Source organism: Syngnathoides biaculeatus, chromosome 20 (assembly GCF_019802595.1).
Source record: "Syngnathoides biaculeatus isolate LvHL_M chromosome 20, ASM1980259v1, whole genome shotgun sequence".
In the NCBI taxonomy this organism is placed as follows: Eukaryota; Metazoa; Chordata; class Actinopteri; order Syngnathiformes; family Syngnathidae; genus Syngnathoides; species Syngnathoides biaculeatus.
Genome location: NC_084659.1, coordinates 5722581 through 5740798, shown reverse-complemented (window position 1 = coordinate 5740798; position 18218 = coordinate 5722581). Strand labels below are relative to the sequence as shown.

At 50.1% G+C, this 18218-nt stretch overlaps 2 protein-coding genes and 1 long non-coding RNA gene across 5 annotated transcripts; 2 read left to right on the top strand and 1 right to left on the bottom strand.

The window, feature by feature from the left end:
• Positions 1-404: 404 nt before the first annotated feature.
• On the top strand, positions 405-4425 carry eri1 (exoribonuclease 1). Its single transcript, XM_061806116.1, has 7 exons — positions 405-779; positions 1312-1484; positions 1551-1767; positions 1841-1924; positions 2955-3064; positions 3145-3259; positions 4048-4425. Exons 1-7 carry the CDS (start codon positions 705-707, stop codon positions 4288-4290), a joined length of 1017 nt encoding a protein of 338 aa, XP_061662100.1. The 5' UTR covers positions 405-704; the 3' UTR covers positions 4291-4425.
• A 114-nt stretch (positions 4426-4539) lies between these two features.
• On the bottom strand, positions 4540-17936 carry LOC133493148 (laminin subunit beta-1-like). Of its 3 annotated transcripts, XM_061806111.1 has the most exons (33): positions 17783-17936; positions 17333-17508; positions 15879-16014; positions 14471-14544; positions 14023-14211; positions 13880-13943; positions 12913-13115; positions 12726-12846; positions 12465-12653; positions 12207-12383; positions 11796-11908; positions 11648-11727; positions 11439-11574; positions 11206-11364; positions 10981-11114; positions 10790-10910; positions 10526-10712; positions 10284-10427; positions 9978-10209; positions 9745-9908; positions 9425-9649; positions 9120-9337; positions 8663-8759; positions 7288-7657; positions 7044-7228; positions 6727-6968; positions 6450-6656; positions 6231-6375; positions 5957-6164; positions 5729-5870; positions 5487-5663; positions 5254-5413; positions 4540-5190 (listed from the first exon to the last, which is right to left on the bottom strand). In XM_061806111.1, the coding sequence occupies exons 1-33, from the start codon at positions 17931-17933 to the stop codon at positions 5054-5056; spliced, it is 5463 nt and encodes a 1820-aa protein (XP_061662095.1). In that variant the 5' UTR covers positions 17934-17936; the 3' UTR covers positions 4540-5053. The 3 variants fall into 3 exon arrangements, with proteins under 3 accessions (XP_061662095.1, XP_061662096.1, XP_061662097.1); XM_061806112.1 differs by lacking the exons at positions 15879-16014; positions 17333-17508; positions 17783-17936 and adding an exon at positions 15448-15836 and having other exon boundaries at positions 4541-5190; XM_061806113.1 differs by lacking the exons at positions 13880-13943; positions 14023-14211; positions 14471-14544; ... (1 more) ...; positions 17333-17508; positions 17783-17936 and adding an exon at positions 13704-13843 and having other exon boundaries at positions 4542-5190; positions 12913-13561.
• On the top strand, positions 13813-15440 carry LOC133493152 (uncharacterized). Its single transcript, XR_009792863.1, has 3 exons — positions 13813-13951; positions 14021-14217; positions 14365-15440. It is a non-coding gene; the product is annotated as an uncharacterized LOC133493152 (long non-coding RNA).
• Positions 17937-18218: the final 282 nt, after the last annotated feature.

Genomic DNA, 18218 nt, shown 5'->3' with positions numbered 1-18218 from the left:
GGTTCGGAAGATACAACCACAAAAAAATGCTTGTGGGATTTTGTTATTTAAACTTGAAGCCTGAAATTTAAATACACTGTGCAAAAACAAAATCAAATCAGATTAAACCTGTGTCAGGTCAGTCAGGATCACTAAAATTATTTAATTGTGTTTAATGTCACGATAATGAGAGTGATAATTTCTTACAGCATTTCCCAATAAAACTTTATTTTAAACTTTATTCTTTATCATAATTAAAATATACCAAGTTAATTCCTCATTTTGTACAATTAAAAACATTTTTAATCAATTAATTTAAATGAATATTTTTTTTTAATATACGCGTTCGTGTGAATAATAAACGGAACTAATATCACAGATTTATAGTAACTAAATGAAGGCCGGAACAACATCCAAACCAGAGTGTGGCGCTGTTTTCTCTTCAAACACCAAACCGGAAGTTGACTCAAAGGAAAAAAGTTGATCGAAAATGGTTTCTGCGGATGAATCCTAAAATCAGCTGCCCGCTCATCTAAACACGAGCGAGACATATTTACTATTATTAATACTTTTAGCATGAGTTTATTTACGACAAGGTCAAGTGTCCAAAGTGCGTTTCAACCTCAGTTAGCTATGTTGTAAGCGCTCAATGTTAGCAAAGAGAGGCTACTTTCGCTAGTTTTTTTTTTTTAATCAATCTTTTAACGATTTTTGAATGCACTTAAATGGAAGAGCGCAAGGAACATTTTCACGGCGAGGACGTCAACGTGAAGGTGTCAAACGGAGACAACGACAGTCAGGTTTGTCATGTACTTTTGAAATATTTAGAGCAATTTCACTCAACGAGATGTGCGTGAGAGTGTCACTGAATGTTCAAATCCAACACACGTTACTGAAATACAGCGCGGTGGAAAAATATGGAGACCGAAGTCAAATGAAACAAAGTAAGGGTTAACTTTGCAGTGGTGGCGTAATTTTCCCTCTTCAGAGCTGAGCATTATTAAACAAAGGAAGTTGGAGTTACTCTAGGACTACAGCGAAACAAAAACATGGCGTGACATCAAAATATACATTTTGGACATACTTGTAGGAAGTACAGTGAGCAATATAAGGGATGCAATAGTGCAGTAATATTGAGTAATGCAGTAAAAAAAAAAAAAAAAAATGGCACGACAGAGCTCTTTCTTTCTTATCCATTCTATGCCTTGTAAAATATCATTGTAAAATTCAAAGTCACGTGTTTGATGTTCACGAAAAAAAAGAACATAGCACCGGTATAACCATGGCGGTATTTGTATGATGGCGGTACCTGACGTCATGATTGTTCCTCAGTTGAAGCCCGGCAGCGCCACGTGTGCCAAAGAAGTCGAAGATGCCCCTCAGGCGTCCCACAGCAACTTCAGCCACCCCGTCTACAAGGAGATCGCCCTGGCCAACGGTCACGTCAACCGCATGTCCAAGGAGGAGCTGCGCTGCAGGCTGTCTCAGCTCAAGCTGGACACCAGGTAGGGGAGACCGCCAACATCGCCGCACGGGAAGCGGGACTCAACGTGGGTGTTTTGGCGGCCCAGAGGCGTCAAGGACGTGATGAAGAAGCGACTGAAGAGCCACTACAAGAAGCAGAAGCTGATGCAGTCGGCGGCCAACGAGGGGCCCGGAGACGCCTACTACGACTACATCTGCGTGGTGGACTTTGAGGCCACGTGCGAGGAGGACAACCCGCCCGACTACCTGCACGAAATCATCGAGTTCCCCATGGTGCTCATCAGCACGCGCACCCTGGAGATTGTGAGAAATATTTGACATCAATGGAACTTCTCCATCGCTCAGTTCCTAATGAACGTGTTTTCATCTCCTCAAGGTGGGAACTTTTCAGGAATACGTCAAACCCGAGTTGTGCCCGACGCTGTCAGACTTCTGCGTCAAGCTCACGGGAATAACGCAGGTCCGTCTTACAGCGTCCGAGTCTTCGGTTCTATTTTCCAAAATGAATTTCTGCCAAATTATTCCACATCCCGCCTTAATCTGCCGTTCCAAGGCCCGAAATTGCCGCATTTGTTCGCTTGGAAAGAAAAATCCAAATTTTCGTGTCGGCGTTGAATTCTATGAGGACAGAAAAGGAAATTGTGTGGTCGTTTGCATTTATAAAATTACAAAAAATATTTCATACTTAGCAGGCACGATTTGTCACAGTCGCACAGTCAGTCTTTGACTATATTAAATGTGTAATATGGCAGACTTATCAGCTGCTAATTAGCATTTTTTGCAACTGGCTGATCCGATTAATGACCAAAAAGACATTTACTCAGCGTCGCCTTCACACGCAGTACATTTGAATTCAAAACCTAGTTTATTTTAATGTATCCATCCAGCCATTTTATCCTCACAAGGGTCGCGGGGAGTGCTGGAGCATATCCCAGCTGTCAACGGGCAGGAGGCGGGGTGCACCCTGAACTGGTCGCCGGCCAATCGCAGGGCACCTTGAGACAAACAGACGCACTCACAATCACACCGACGGGGAAATTTAGTGTCCAATTATTGTTGCGTGTTTTTGGAACGTGGGAGGAAACCGGAGTGCCCACCCGGAAGGAAACCCACGCAGGCACGGGGAGAACATGTAAACTCCACACAGGCGGGTCCGGGATCCGACCCGGGACCTCAGAACTGTGAGGCCAACGCTTTTACCAACTGACCCACCGTGCCGCCTATTTTAGTTTAGTATTATTTATATTGTTGTTTTTTTTTTTTTTCACGTCTTTTCACACAGTACTGTAAATATCTGACGGCCAATAAAGTTTAAAAAAAAAAAAAAAACGTCGGTGCAACGAGAGACGCGTAACGCGAGTATCAGACGACGAGCCATATTTGCTCTGCAATAAAATCTTGTCTCCCGTTTTTTCACGATCGTCAATGTCGACGCGCTCCCGTGCGTATTCCTTCGTCCGTGTGGACCTGACGGCGTTTTTGCGCGTCAGGAAACGGTGGATGCGGCCAAGCCGTTCCCGCTGGTCCTGAAACGAGTGGTGAAGTGGCTTCAGGAGAGGGAGTTGGGCACCAAATACAAGTACACCTTCCTCACGGACGGGTGAGCGTCGCCCTTTCGGTCCTTTGCATCTTCTTCCGGCGAGGTTTGACTTTGTTTTGTTTTGTTTCCATCCCGTGCAGCGCGTGGGACATGAGCAAGTTCCTGAACATCCAGTGCCGCGTCAGCCAGATCCGATACCCGCAGTTTGCCAGGAAGTGGATAAACATCCGCAAGTCCTATGGAAACTTCTACAAGGTTTGACTTTTGCGCATACACTTAACCACCGACCTCCTTAAGGGCCAAACTGGCTTCATTTTGCCTTTATTCAGCATCATCAAAATGTACAAGCAAATAAAAACACGGCCCAAAAAATTGATATAAACGAATTACTATGTAAAGTAGTTATGAAATAATGTGTGCACATTTTTTAAAGTTGATTATCTGGTTTTAAAATTAAAAAAAAAAAAAATTACTAGAATCTGTATCGGATAAGACAAAAAAGTTTTTAATCTTAATTGAAGGAAAATATGTCAAAAGTACAATAGATAAAATTTGAAGAAATTAGATTAAATTAAATGAAATCATTAGTCCCGGATTGTACAACAAATTTTAATACGTAATACTGCACACCTTTCAATTTTTTGCCTTTTTCTGACAATTTGAACAAGTTTATATAATCCTTTGACTATACAAATACCATAATTGAGTACTTTGTGGTTCCTTGTGGAGTACCACTTCATGATGGTGCTATTTTTTTTTTTTAATTTTGGCTTGGTACAGCAAAATGAAGGAGCAAAATAATCTGCATGAGAAAATTACTTTCGTAGTCTGTGCGTCATCCTGCTAATAAACACAAAGTAAGCGCTTCAAGACATTTGCCGTTTGCGTAACGGCCAACAGGGGGAGACGTGTGCAAGGCGTTCCAACAGTTTCCCTCGCAGTAAATCAAAAAGTACTTTCCCGCCCTTCCCACTCTTCCAATCCGGAAGCCGTCGGCTGCTTTCGACAGGAAGTCAGTAACTCGCTGTGTCCCTCGCCAAAAGGTTCCGCGCACGCAGACCAAGCTGAGCACCATGCTGGACAAACTGGGCCTGGAGTACGAAGGCCGCCCCCACTCGGGTCTGGACGACTCGCGGAACATCGCCCGCGTGGCGCTGCGCATGCTGCGGGACGGCTGCCAGCTGCGCGCCAACGAGCACATGCACGGCGGCCAGCTGCTGGCCATCCCCAGCTCGGCGCCCCTGGAGGGAGCCCCGTCGCCTCGCTGGCCCGGCACCCGCAAGTAGGAGGAGGACGCCGGAAAAAGCCGCCGATTGGTTTTTTTTTTTTTTTTTTTTTGACAATTTCATCTGGAGGACCCGACAGCAGGACGGGAGGGAAGATGATCCGCACGCGATGGCGCTACATGCTCAGAAACAGCAGTTCAGTTCTTCAGAGTGTGAGATGTAAACATTGTCCCTTCCTTTCTTTTTGTATGATCTATTTTAACAGGAATAAACACTTGTGACGACGCACACTGCTGCTCAACCTTTATTGTGAAAGAAGAAAGTGACAAAAACGTCCCAGTAGTTGATTGGAAAACAAACGCTTTCATAGATTTATTTGGGAGTAGAAAATAGATTTTGAGTTGCATCAAGATTTTTTTGCTTTTTGTTGTGTTTCCACAAAGTCAAGCTAACTTGTTCATATTTTGTCAGTAATATTCTTGGGACAATTCACTCATATCATGAACATACATACAGTACATGAATACGCCGATGACAAGAAGTTCAGAATATTCTGCTTTGGGTTCATGATTGTAAAATACACAAAAAGCTCCGCCTTCTTTCAACCTTAAAATGTTGCATGTTTTACTCGGTTTTGTTTCAAATTTCACCCGAAGGAACAAACTTTTTGTGAGTTGTGTACAGTTGTAGACGCTTTGGTTTTTGTGGCACTGAGGTCCGTTTGGTATGTAGTGGTTTCCTTGGTGGACGAGCTCAAGCTGCCTCACGGGTCGGGTCACGTGTCCGTCCGGCCGCCCGCAAAGGAGCTCCGCCCCCTTGCCCCTCACAGGCAGGTGCTATACAGCATCACTTTGTGGCTGATGTCGTCCAGGATGCGGCGGGCGGCCTCCTCCAGCTCGGCCATCTCTGCGGCTTTGGCCTCGAGCGTTCTCTGGTTGTCCTCGTAGGAGCGCTCCAGCTCTAAGGAACAGAAAATGATGTTTTCATATTTTGTCAACAAAGCAAGCGTGAAACCAAACTTACCTTGTAGTCTCTGTAGCTTAGCGCTGCTCTGAACCAGGAGCTCCTTGGCTTCCTGCTGCAGCTCGTCGGCTCGTTTCCTGGCCTGCAACACTGACTCGCCCTTGTCTTCCACGAGGTCCTCCACCTCTTCCAGTTTGTCTTTCACCTCCGCGTCAAACTCCTTCACGGGCACAGAGTAAGCGTCAGGGATCGTGAGAAACCGGCTCATGTCAAGCGGTGTCTTTGCGCGCAACCTGCTGGGCCTCGTCCGCATCCTTCTTGGCCCGTTGGCCGGTCCGGTCGGCCGTCTCCGCCAGGCTGTTTATCTCCAGCCTGTTCTGCCGGATGAGGCCCACCTCACGCTCCAGTTGCAGCAACCGGCCCGTGGTGTTGCCAAGACGGTGCTCCGATGACGCCGTCTCTGAATCCACCTGAAACGCACGTGTATGCCACATGAACACCGGCACACACAGCGGAGATCAGACTCGAGACTTACCGAATGAAGCAGCTCCAGAGTTCCCTCTGTTTTGTTCCGAGCCAGTCGAACGGCATCGCTGGCGAGGCTCTGAGCACGCTCAGTCTCGTCCAGAGCTTTCTTCACCAAGTCTGACTTCACCACCATGTCTGACGCCTCCTTACTAGAGGACAGAGGAGCAGCTTATTCTTCATTCCGGGTTCAGAGAACTCAGGACTTGAGTCGCGTTCCTGGTGCTGTTCTCCTTACTTGGCGGCCTTGGCCTGGCTCAACAGCTCCTCTGCAGCTTTCATGTCATCTGCGCTCTGGCTGAGGATGCTCTCCACGTTGGTCAGAGCGCCGACCTTCTCCTTGATTTCCTGGGTCAGCTCCTGCAGCTTCTCAGTCGATGTGGGCATCTCCAGGGCTAAGACCTCATTGGCCACCGCCTCGATGACGGACGCGTTGGCCTTGTCGTCTGCTCGGTCGACCGCATTCGTGAGATGTTTTGTTTTGCTTGATGTTTGAAGATGCAATTACTCACTTGTGAGCAGGTCTCTTATATCCTTGATGAGGTTGCGCAGTTGCTCGTTGCTCTGCTCCACTCGCTCCTTGCTTTGGTTGGATTTCATCAGGACCTGCTGAGCATTAACTTTGGCCTCCCTTGCTCGATTGCTGGCCTCCCACACCTGAAACCAAACACTTTGTCTTTCCTGAATCCTTCTCGACAAAAATGCTAAGGACTGCCGACATGTCTGCTCACCATCCTGGAGAGCTGGTCCACCTCCTTTATGGCTGCCAGGATTTCCTCGTCCAGCTCCTTGGCTGACTTCAGAGCAGTTTGGGAGGTGACAACGAGGCCTTCGCATCCTTCGCCCCCACACCGGCGGCTGCCGTCCCCGTCCACACAGCCCAACCCGCCGCAAGGAGAGCTGAGGCACTCGTCGCCTTCAGCCGCGCCACCGCACATCTGCCGAAGAAGAATGAATGACTTGTCTCTGAAAATCTGTGTGGAAAATGTTCCCGTCTTGAGCCCTCACCTTCTGACTAAGAGGGGACAGATCCAGTTTTTCCAGCTCATTCTTCAGCTTGTCCATCTTCTGTGTGTTTCGCTGGTTCCTGCGATCAAAATCCTTCTGGCTGCCATTCAGTTTCTCCTCGGTGACCTTGCGGAGCGTCGCTGACTGCTCCACAGTGCTCCCAGCATCACTGCTGGAGGCATTGACTCGGAGTTCTGCCACAGTCGACACCTCGTTTGCTTCAGTGATGGTGTCCATGGCACCTAAGAAAAATATCAGGAACACATCAAGGTGTTGCACTGACAGTGTTCTCATATTGAAGGAAACTGAATGGTCACCCTGGAAGTTGGCGTTCTTGGCGTCATACACCTTCTGCCTGAGCTCCTTAACCCGGCGCTCCAACTGGTTCGCCTGCTCCATCAGCTCCTCCAAGTTGGCGTCTGTTGCGTTGATGTCACTCTGGAGGACGTCCAAGGTCTCCTCTGTTGTGTTCATCTTCCCGTCCAGGTAGGACATGACGCCACTGAAGAGGAGATTCCAATGAAAGGACTTGATGGATAGGATATGTTTTTGTGGACGTACGTGATTTGATGCATCAAGTCCTGGACACCCTCCAGCTTGACTGCTGCAGGGTTCTTCTCCACGATATCCTTGACCGCCTTCACATTGGTCTCCAGGCTGGTCACTAAGTCTTTGTATGGTGCTGTCACACCGCTGGTCTGCAGCTCTGTCACCTTTCCCTCTAGACGCCGCGTTTGATTGGTCAGCTCCTCAACCACCCCGTCCCACGTCGTGAAGCACTGGTGACAAGGCTGGCAGTCGGGAAATTCCCCCTGGTAGCCCCTAGCGCACTTGTCGCATCGAGGACCGGATACGCTCTGCACGCAGGTGCAGTGTCCGGTGGCCCGATCACACTGCTCGCTGGAAATCCCGCGAGGGTCACAGTCACAGGCTACAAGAAGGGAGGACACAAATAACCAGCACGGTCACATCGACGTCTCCTTCGGGAAGAGGACCGACTTCCAAATTCTCCTGTAAACATATAACCTCATCCTGACCCTGGGGGGGGGGGGGGGGGGTCAAGCCGATCCCGCCCATAGCTCCTCCGCACAAAAGAAGTCAGTTCAAGTAATACAGCCCCCTTTTGTTCTCGTTTGCCTGATTTAAGGCACTTTAAGGTCAAGCAGGGCGAGTTCTCCTCGTAAATCTCGACGTACAGACAAGTCGGACTTTGAAGCTGGCCGTCAGCAGCACCTCTCGGCTGCGGAGGCTTCAACTGTCTCTCGCACGTAAGTGCCGACTTCTCCCGCTCGAAAATCTGGATGCTCAGTACCAGCCAGCGGTCTGGCCCCAGCGGTTTAACAGCTTTGACGAGCCTTTTCGTGGGAGTCAGTTCGGATTCTCAACTTTTGTGGGTGGTGCCGGGATGACGAAGAAAAAAAACCCGAGATCCCTGGGAGTTCTTGAGAACATCTGGTTCTCGTGAGCAGAGGACGCAACGTCACTCGCATGCAGCAGCCAATTGAGCCTCTGTTGTCTCACGATCCCACTTTCCCCCTCGTGGGGCAACAGCGAGACTTGCCAAGACTTCCGAGAGCCGCCATCGCCACCCCCAACTCTCGTCTTTCCTCTCGCCGCACTATGCATGCAAACTGATATCTTCGATATCTTGAGCAATACTTTTTATGTACTCTTGTTTCATTTGCATTTGTTTGTGTTCTTATTTTAATGTTGATTTTATGTATGCACTGATGCAGGAGGGGCTCTCCAATTTCGTTGTACATGATGACGACAAAAGGCATTCATTCATTCATTCAAGACTTCGACGTCCATGTTGAAAATATGTAGAACAGATGACATTAGCGTGTGGGCACAAATTTGGACAATTAACCAACTGATTTGGACATCAAATGACGTGAAAGCCTTGGACTTCAAGGCTAGACTGTAGTTTCCATACCATGACACTTGACTTCTGGATCCCCCCAGAAGAGCTCCCTGCATTCCCGGCAAGTCCTGCCACCAAATCCCGGTTTACACGAGCACCGTCCCGTCACCTAGAGACCAAGAACACGTTTGAAATTTCGAGCAAAAGTGTCGTCTTTGCGCCACCATCCAGGCCACAATGGACTTTTGTGCGTCCAGCCGTTCCGCTGTGTATCCGCTGGACTTCCTTCCTCTGATGGCTTGTGGCCATAACAAAGAAAGATACTTGATCTCTCTTTGTGCTCGCTTGTCTTTCCATGTTGTGTGTATGAGCCGAACTTTAGGGTGCAAAGCGAGAGCAACAATTCCCAACCAGCTGGACTCCGGACCCCACCGCCCCCAGTTCCGAGTATGCGGGTCGCCGTGCTACTACGGTTTGGTTACTGTCAGTGAAAAATTCCAAGGCCGCTTGTGATTTTCACACGACTGACCTCATCACAGGAGGAGCCAAAGGAGTGGACTGGGTCACAGTCGCAGCGCTGGCAGCCTGTCCCACTTGCCAAGTTCCATGTGTCCTCGGCACAGCGCTCACAGTTCTGGCCTTCCACGTTGGGGAGGCAAGGGCATTGGCCGCTGTGCTGGTCGCACTGGCACTCGTCTGGCGCTGAACACGCATGTGGTGCTGTTCCCGCAGGCTGGCACATGCACTCTGCAGAACAACAAGTTGAGTTAAACGATGACTCGAGAACCCTAACCCGAACCCATTTCTGGGGACAACAGCCACGAGTCCACTCACTTCTGCAGCTTTGAGTGGCAGCGTTCCCATAGTAGCCAGTTTTGCAGTTCTGGCAGGCATAGCCGTCCGTGTGGTACAGGCACCTGAGACAGGACCCCGTCCGAGCATCACAGGACCCGGGGTCTTGCATGTTAATGTTGCCGTTGCACTGGCACGCCAAGCAGCGCCCGCCAGGCACCAGCGGGTTGCCGAAGTGACCTGGGGCGCACTCGTCGCACCTGGCACCTGGAGGATGAGGTTTCAGGTAGAAGGTTAATTACAGGGCAGCTTGCATGTTTACACAAAACCAAATTTGCCAAGACATAATGGAACTGTTGTACCTCTGTAGCCAGGACTGCACACACACACCAGCTGGTTTGTCTTGTCCTCCACGTAGCAGCTGTCGGCAAACTGACGTGCGCTGCGCGGGCCGTCGGGGCACGAACAGGGTCGGCAGTGGCTGCCGGAGTCTAACTCCGGGTCACCGTGATAACCCTTCAGACATCTGTCGGGTCAGTCGCAAGAAAGTTAGATTGGATTGAAGGAATGCGCAGTGTTTGGCTGCTTCTCGGACCTCTCACAGTTGTGTCCAGTGGTTAAGTCTCTGCAGCCTTGACACTCCCCCGTCTCTGGGTGGCAGACTTCACTGTGGGCGTTACATTGACAAGGTTGGCAGTGAGGGAATCCCCAAAATCCTGGCAGACAGTGGCCACACTGGCGCCCTGTGGCCCCGGGGACACACGTGCACTGCCCCGTCGATTCGTGACAAAGTGCCCCAATCGACCCTCGGGGGTCACAGTCGCAGACTAGGGCGATACATTTTCAACTCTTAGCAAACAGGCATAAGAATCTCCCAAGGTTATACCGAACGAAAGCTTACGTATGCATCCCGCGGGGCTGAAGAGAAAGGTGGCGGGGGCGCAGTGGTCACAGTTCCTCCCCACCACTTTGGGGCGACAGTCACACTGGCCTCCGTTGGGCTCACACACAGCGCTGACCGAACCCTGCAGGTCGCACTGGCAAGCTGGGAAGCAGATCAAACAGCGAGAACTTTTGTTCCCAAAGGCGGGGTACAATTTTTTCTTTTTTTTTTGGAAGGATTATTTGGCGGGCTAAACGTACGCATGGCTCCTTGGTGCAGCAGCGCAGAGACGCTGAAGATATAGTCGTTGCAGATGTCTGTCATCGGACTCTTGACCACGCTCTGGCTGCTCTCCAGGCAGCGGTAACGCTGGAACGTATCCCACGCCGCTTCTCCTTCTGTGCCGTGGAACATTTCCAGCTCCCGGATCCGGGGCATCAGCACCAACTACACGGGAGAAGAAGAACCGGAGGGATCCTAAAAACGTCTCAAAGCTGAACGGTTGATGTTTCAGAGAAACGTACAGAGTCAATGAGCGTGTACGGGCTCTGTATGTCGCTGTAGGATGAGTAGAGCGTCAGGCTGAGCCGGACTGTGTAGTTCTGTCCCTTCTCAAAACAGACGGGTGTGGGCAGCAAAATGTGCCTGCGGGAAGCGTGTTGTGAGTTGGAGGACCATATGTGGATCTTTGAGACGGACAAATAGGTTTTATTACCTTGAACCGGGCGGCAGGGAGACATACTGCTCGTCTCCATCACCAAAGGAACCTCCGCAGCGGGCGGAGGAGTTGGGAGGGTTGAAGACGGGACGATGGACTTGGACGTCAACCTGCTCCCACTCCTCAGGAAGCTACCATCAAGAACAGTTCTTGGTTACTCTCGATGATCGAAAGCCTAAACATCAGTGAAACAAAACCAAAAAAAAAACCAGTGACGCTAACCTGCGGCTCATAGCGGATAAGAACGTCGTAGTCCATCGAATCGGGGATGTTGTCTATGTTGAACTCCAAATAGCCTCCCTCTGGTACATGAGCAAAACCCATCCCAGTCCACGTGGGGCTGCGATCCAGAGGGTAAGGTCTGTGGACCACTGACACGCCCTATCATACAGGGACTCGTTTTTAACGTGAACATCTTTAGAAGAGGAAAGACGGTGAATTGTGTGTGCGCTTACAGGTCCGTGGTTGGCATCCTCAGCCTCATAGGTGTAATGGTCAAGAGCGATGAAGTAGAAGCCGGACTCGAGTTGGTCACAGCGCCGGCCGAACATATGCTCCCTGCACTCGCACTGTCCCGAGACGGGAGCACAGCTGTGCAACGTCACATTTAGGGAGTCTTGATTTGATCCAAGACTGTCATTTTGCGCTTGGGTAGCTCACATACTTATTGTTGAGGGCCCCTCCCTGGTCACAGTCACAAGGTCTACATCCGTCCATGTCATTGGAGAGACCCCAGTGTTGCGGCTGTAGCGGAGTGCTCGTTAGTTGCGAAACCACAGAGTCAGTGACGTGCGCACACCGAGGATGCCTACCAGACACCGGTCGCAGTCGTGTCCGCTGACCAGCCGCTTGCAGTAGCACTTTCCTGTCTCAGAGTCGCAGGAATTGCTTCCCGGCAGCGTTCCCAGTGGGCTGCAGGCGCAAGCTGCCAAAACAAACAACACCAAGTCAGCAAGTGTGTCACATGTTCTTGTGGTGTCGTGTAAATGTGTGATGATCACATGAGGAGGTGGAAATAATCTTCAAATTTTGTCATGGAAAGTACACTCTTTGGACTGTGACAGTCCTTCAGTTGTTTTCATTGTTGCAAGACATTTTGGACCATTGTATGCATCCGGTTTGGCGTTTGAGCCTCTTTCTATATCCCAGCTCTTCACTAATCACTTCCTGTTTGGCCAGGAAGTTCCAATATCTTTTCCCAGACAGCGATTTGCTGTTCCTACCCAGGCATCCGTGCGGACCCTGTCCCAATCCATAGTGTCCGTGTCTGCAGTGGTCGCAGCGGACCCCCTCCACGTGGGCTTTGCAGCGACACTGGCCCGAGATGAGTCCGGCGCCCACGTCAGACCTGGCATCACACAGTCCCCCCTGCAGGGAGCCGACCGGGTCGCAATTACAAGCTGCGTGTGGAGAAAGTTTTGATCAGAGATGACGTGAAGAAGCAAACCACGAGGTCACGCGTGTGGGGTATCTGTACGTACGCTCGCAGATGCTGGGGTCCCGCAGATCTCGGTCGGGGTTTTGATAGAAGAAGGGTGCGCACTGCTCGCACTGGCGGCCCACCGTGTTGTGACGACAGTCGTCGCAGACGCCGCCGCTGACGTTACCTGTGGTCATGTAGACGGCCATGTCGAAGTGGCAAGAACCAGAGTGCTGGTTACACTCGCACCCTGGAGAGGAGACAGAGGGCGGGTCCAGGTTAGGGTCGTATGGAAGTTGTTTGAGGTCCTTCAAAGTCTTACTCTTGCAAGCGTTGGTGTTGCGGCCCTCGGCTGGCCTCCAGGGGTGGTCGTGATGGAAGTCCTTGCATCGCTCGCAGTTCAAGCCTTCGGTGTTGTGGTTGCACACGCAGCGCCCGTGGACCTACACCACAAACCCTTTAGAACACGTTCTTGTTGAAGACATCTGGGGAGCACGCGTGCCACCCACCATTCCCTCGGCCCCCGTGGGTGCTCCGTCTATGGGCGCGCATTCGGAGGCGTGGCCGTAGCAGAAGCAGTTGCCGCGAACAACCATGTCGTAGACAGCGTAGTAGTACTTCTCTGTCACCTCCTTGCGCAAGTCCAGCAGGTTGTCGCCCAGCGTGTGCAGCTTCAAGAAGTTGACGCGCAGGTTGGTGATCTTCAGCATGTCTGCAAGACCCAATGACACACCGGTTGGACGCCATTTTTGTGTTCCCACTGAGCCACTTCCAAATCGCTGGCAGAGATGTGTTGTCTTCATTCTTGGTATACGAGGACTTTTTGGAGCGTGGTGAGGACCGCTGCCGGCCACCCTGCGTAATTGTCAACTTTCTCACGGCTGGAGGAGTTGTAACAGTAGACCATCGACCCCAAAGATCCCCGTAGACCCACTGCTTTGGTCTCCTCAAAGCGAGACCATCCCCTTGTGTGCTGAGTTGCCAGCGGTTCCAGTATACCCCACCAACAGTGTAACGGGGGTTTCACTCAGCGTGGATTCAACCGCCGCTCGGTGGCTTCTGTGAATGCTTTGCCCTCTGATTGACTAGCGACCAGTCCAGGGTGCAGTGCGCCTTGCGACCAAAGTTACCCTGGATCGAGGCCAGTTTCCCACAACCCTGAAAAGCATCATCGCAATCGTAAACGGCTTTTCATTGGCTAAAATTTAGTTCTGGTTCTGAGTTTCAGGTTTTCAAGTGGACAGTAAACACTTTTGGTGGAGACAAATGTTGTTTTGAGTGGGGGGAAAGTTTTGCGTACTTGGACATATCCGCCTGCATGTGAGAAATTCCTTCCGAGCATTTTCTTCCCGTGTAACCTCATTTCCTGGAACGCATTTTCGGGAATTTTCCCATCCTGGAGGGGTCGAGAGGAACTCCCGCCGTTCATCTGGGTCAGGGGTCAAGCGTGACAAAAGAATCTCAAGAACATCTTACTCTGGATCCTCAGGCTGTACGGGTCCTCGATCTCAAAGGCGGGGTCCAGCACTCGGAATATCACCTGGGAAGGTGAGGAAACGTCTCTCTGATTCCTTCGCGTGACATTACGTGTTGATTCGATTTTCTCTGATTGAACAGACCTCGCCCTCGGTGGACGGTTCGATGTCAGAGTAGTGCGAGTCGCAGATGATGTCGTCCACCTTCACCATGGGGCCCGGGGACACGCCGGGGAACGCCGCCCGGCAATCGTAGGCAAAGTAGCGGTACACTTGCCACGTCTTCCCGAAGTCCATCGACCGCTCGATCACCATGGCGGCCGGCCGGAACGTCTGCAGGTACGTGGGGAAAAAAAACAAAACGCAAAAGTTTCAAGCGCCTAAACGGCAAAGAGGAATTTCGGCTGACGTCACACAAGGCTGCGCGGTTCCAGCTGGCCACCATCACAACGCTGGTTTTACTACTTCCTCTCTTCCCACCGCTAGTCCACATTCCTCGGCCACAGCTGGCCCTCGCCGCGTGGATCTCGAGGGACCCTTTCCGACCTTTCTGACTTCCGCGTGTCAAAGTGTGTGGTTTGTGGGGGGGCACCTTGAAGGTCATGATGAGGTGTGTGAAGTGGAACTCGGCCTCCAGGTCCAGCTCGACGGTCACGTTCTCCACACCTGCCCGGACCAAGAGACAAATCTCGTATTGGTTGGCCGTCGACCGACACACAGCTGGCGCACTTCCTCTCGCGCGTTAACGTCTTGGTAATATTTACGACGCATCTGTGTGTCCAAATCTAAACAAGCGAAAGTGATTAATGACCTCCCCCGAGGGGGGTGGAGAAGGGGGGGGGGGGTATGAAAAGGCCGCCACATTTGTTCTCCGTTTGTTTTATCAAATCGCAGCGATTCATTTTGATGTGATTTTGTCTTTTTTTTATACATTGCTGTATTTGCAAGAAAATAATGAAAGATTCGGAAAACTTTATCCTCATTAGCATGATTTAAAAAAAATTCCGTATCCTAAATAAAATTGCTATTTTTATATTTCATCTATTTATTTATAAATGTACTGTATATCTATTATTTGTGTTACTATTAAAATAAATGGAAAATAATCCATATTTAAATATTTATTAAATAGTAAGAAAGTTGTATTTTCCTGAGGAGTATAATGAAAATAACAGAAAAGTTTTTTGAGGGGAATCAAATGATCAATACATGCAAGTAACGCCATAATTACGTAAAGTGAACAAAAAAGTCACAATATTGTGCGAATACATTTCAGAAACAAAACCTGATGACTTTGTAGCGCTTTCGAGGGACCCAAAACATATCATCATCATACAGTGTCGATTATAAATAAGAATTATAAAATTCCTGATAAATTATTTTAACGAATTTATTGCCACGGATGTAAAATTATTACAAAAAATAGCTGCAGAACTGAATTTTTGTAGGCCTTCCAAAATTGGTCAAAAATAGCTGGAAGCCGCCTCTCCCAATTTGGCATTAAATGTGTTCAAAAAATGGTGGGAATACAAATTTCAAAGGAGGGACGATGATACAATACACACGCACACATGCACAATGCAATAATGCAAGTCATCTTGGACATGTCGCAGCGAGGGAATCAGGAAATCCCAAACTCGAGTGGGCTGCGTCCGCGGCTTCCCGCGGCTTCCCGGCCATCTGTCGCGCTGGCTGCCGATCTCTTCTTTCGACTCCCCACCACCCAAAAAAAAAAAAAAGCAGATGCTTGGAACGCGCAGTCGTCATCGTGCATCCGTTCCCACGCGTTCGCCCTGAGAATGAAACGGGCCGTTCGTGCGGGGACGCGGCGACGACACGAAAACATTTGACGGCGGTCTCCTTTCCACAGCGAGCTGATGAAAAGCTTCCACGTCGTCAAGGGCAACTCGCGTGGCTCGTGATGTCCACTTTGAAAGATGCACACCCGTTTCTCGCCCGTACGCCCCAGCCTTAAACTCCCTCCGGGAACTCGCACTCACCGTTTTCCGACTGCCACCACGTCTTGAGGCGGTTGGGGGCGAAGGTGGTCACCACGTTCTCGACGGTGTGGCTCAGCGGGTTGACGTCCTCGTCGTACGGGTCCCTGGAGTCGCACAGGAAGCACTTGGTCTCTTCCTGACGGGGAAAATAACGCAGTTGGCAAAAATGTCTACTTTGACACGAGAAAGATTTCAACACGCACTGCCGGACAAAAATGTCACAAGATGTAATCAAGCCCTGAGGGAGTAGTGAAAATCTGTGAATAATTAACACCCCGCCAAATTGCACGAGGATGGTGACAAAGCTCTACTTTTGTCTGAATGACGCTCCTCAATTCACTTCAACATACGATGGTCCACTGCCACAAGATAGCGCCGCAATAGTGCTTTTGTTGCTTTGTCTTGATCATAAAAAAAAAACCATTCATTCATCCATCCATCCATTTTCTTTGCCGCATATCCTCACAAGGGTGAGGGTCGCGAGGAGTGCCCGGAGCCTATCCCAGCTGTCAACCGGGCAGGAGGCGGGGCACACCCTGAACCAGCCGCACTCACGATCACACCTATGGGCAATTTAGAGTCTCCCATTCATGTTACATGTTTTTGGGACGCGGGAGGAAACCGGAGTGCACAAAAAAAAAAAAAAGACTAGATAACAACAAAAGAGGGGTTCTACAAATATATATCAACTTTTCATTGAAAGAAAGAAACATTATTTGTAATGTTTGAATAATGAAGAGAAATTGGATTCTATTGTTGGGGACTCACTGGGCCAGGGTACCATAACCTAAACGGTGACTTGGGAAGGTCCAAATGTTGAACGTCACAAATTCATCCGGTTCATCTTCTCGAATGATTTCCAAACACGGCCATACACTGAACGCAAACACCTCAGTCTGTACTTTGTCGGCGCTCGAATGTCCACGCGTGAGGCCTCCCTTCTGTGTTGAAAAGCCAGAAGAGGGAGAGAATAACCCTTTGTTGCCGTCATGTTTTGCACATACTTGAAGGCTTGCGCTCGCACAAAGTGCGCGTCTGTGCGTGATAACTCAATAACGACGCCATTGACTGACTCCAGGCGAAAAGCCGCCGCCGTGGGGCACACAGGCCGGCGTTTGTTAGCGCCGCTTTGGAATTCTTATTGTGGAGAGGGAGAGATCGTCGTGTGCGCCCACGCAGACCAAACTTGCTCGTGAACGTCATTAAAAAAAAAACAAACAAAAACCCAGCACTCTCGAATATGAAACTTTATAAGGCAGCAAGGTACACTCGGTTATATCACTGCAGCTTCTCCGGGGAGTTTTCCAAAGATAAATCAACCTCCGAGGAGAATTCCTCCGCGACAGAATATTCCCTTCATAGTTTGACGCGGCTGCGACCGTCGGGATGTCGCGTTAATTGAGCGTCCCTGTGCGGGCGCTGCGCTGCGCTGCGCTGCGCTGCGCTGCCCTGACCTCCAGGTGGCCCACAATGCAGAAGGTGTCGCTTCGACGCAGGCCGCACGTGGACGAGGCCGTCAGCTTGTGGGCGCGTCCGATCAGCAGGTCGCCCGTGGCCGGGTAGCAGCTGCCCTCCGTGCACACGTCGGCCAGCTCGGGCGCCTGCGTCCAGGCGGGACTCCAGAGCGCCGCTGAGAGCAGGAAGAAAGACCGCATCATCATCATCCCTTTACTGTCAAGGTTCTGCCCAAAAAGTAGCTCCTCATCATCACGTTTACAGCTCACAAAAAAAAAATTATATTTAAGCTTCCCAACATCCCGGCTGCTGTCAAGATGAGAACAATAACTAATAGCTGACATGTGGCTTCCATTAAGAGCCATGTTGTTGTTTCCTTTTTTTTTTTTTTTTTTTGAGATGAACAAAACACGACATTCCCCTCACACAGTTTTCTCCCTAAAACTCACCAAAAGTCGCCCAAATGTGGATGAGGAGCGCCATGTCGGAGCCCTTGACGGTCTTTTCACGGCGTTGATGCTTCTGCGCGTTTTCCCCTCTCTGGTAGTTTGTGTGTGAAGAAAGTCCGGGGCGTGGGAGTTTTCCTTGGAGGAGTCGCATCCCACCGTCCGCGGCTCCTCCCAGCCGTCAGCGGCGCGCCCCCTACTGGTCAAACGGATTGCTCAATTGCAACACATCAAACCTTTCCACGGACAGTGGAAAATATTTTCATGAATGTCGCGTGATGAACCATAGTTTGTCCAGGTATGCCCACGATCGGTCGGCAAACAGTATTTGCCCGGCCTCTCGCCCAAATTCAACTTGTGTGGATTCCGTTCCACCCATGTTCATAACAAGGACGAATGCTGTGTTAAAAATGTTTCATTTCAATTCACAACCCTATTA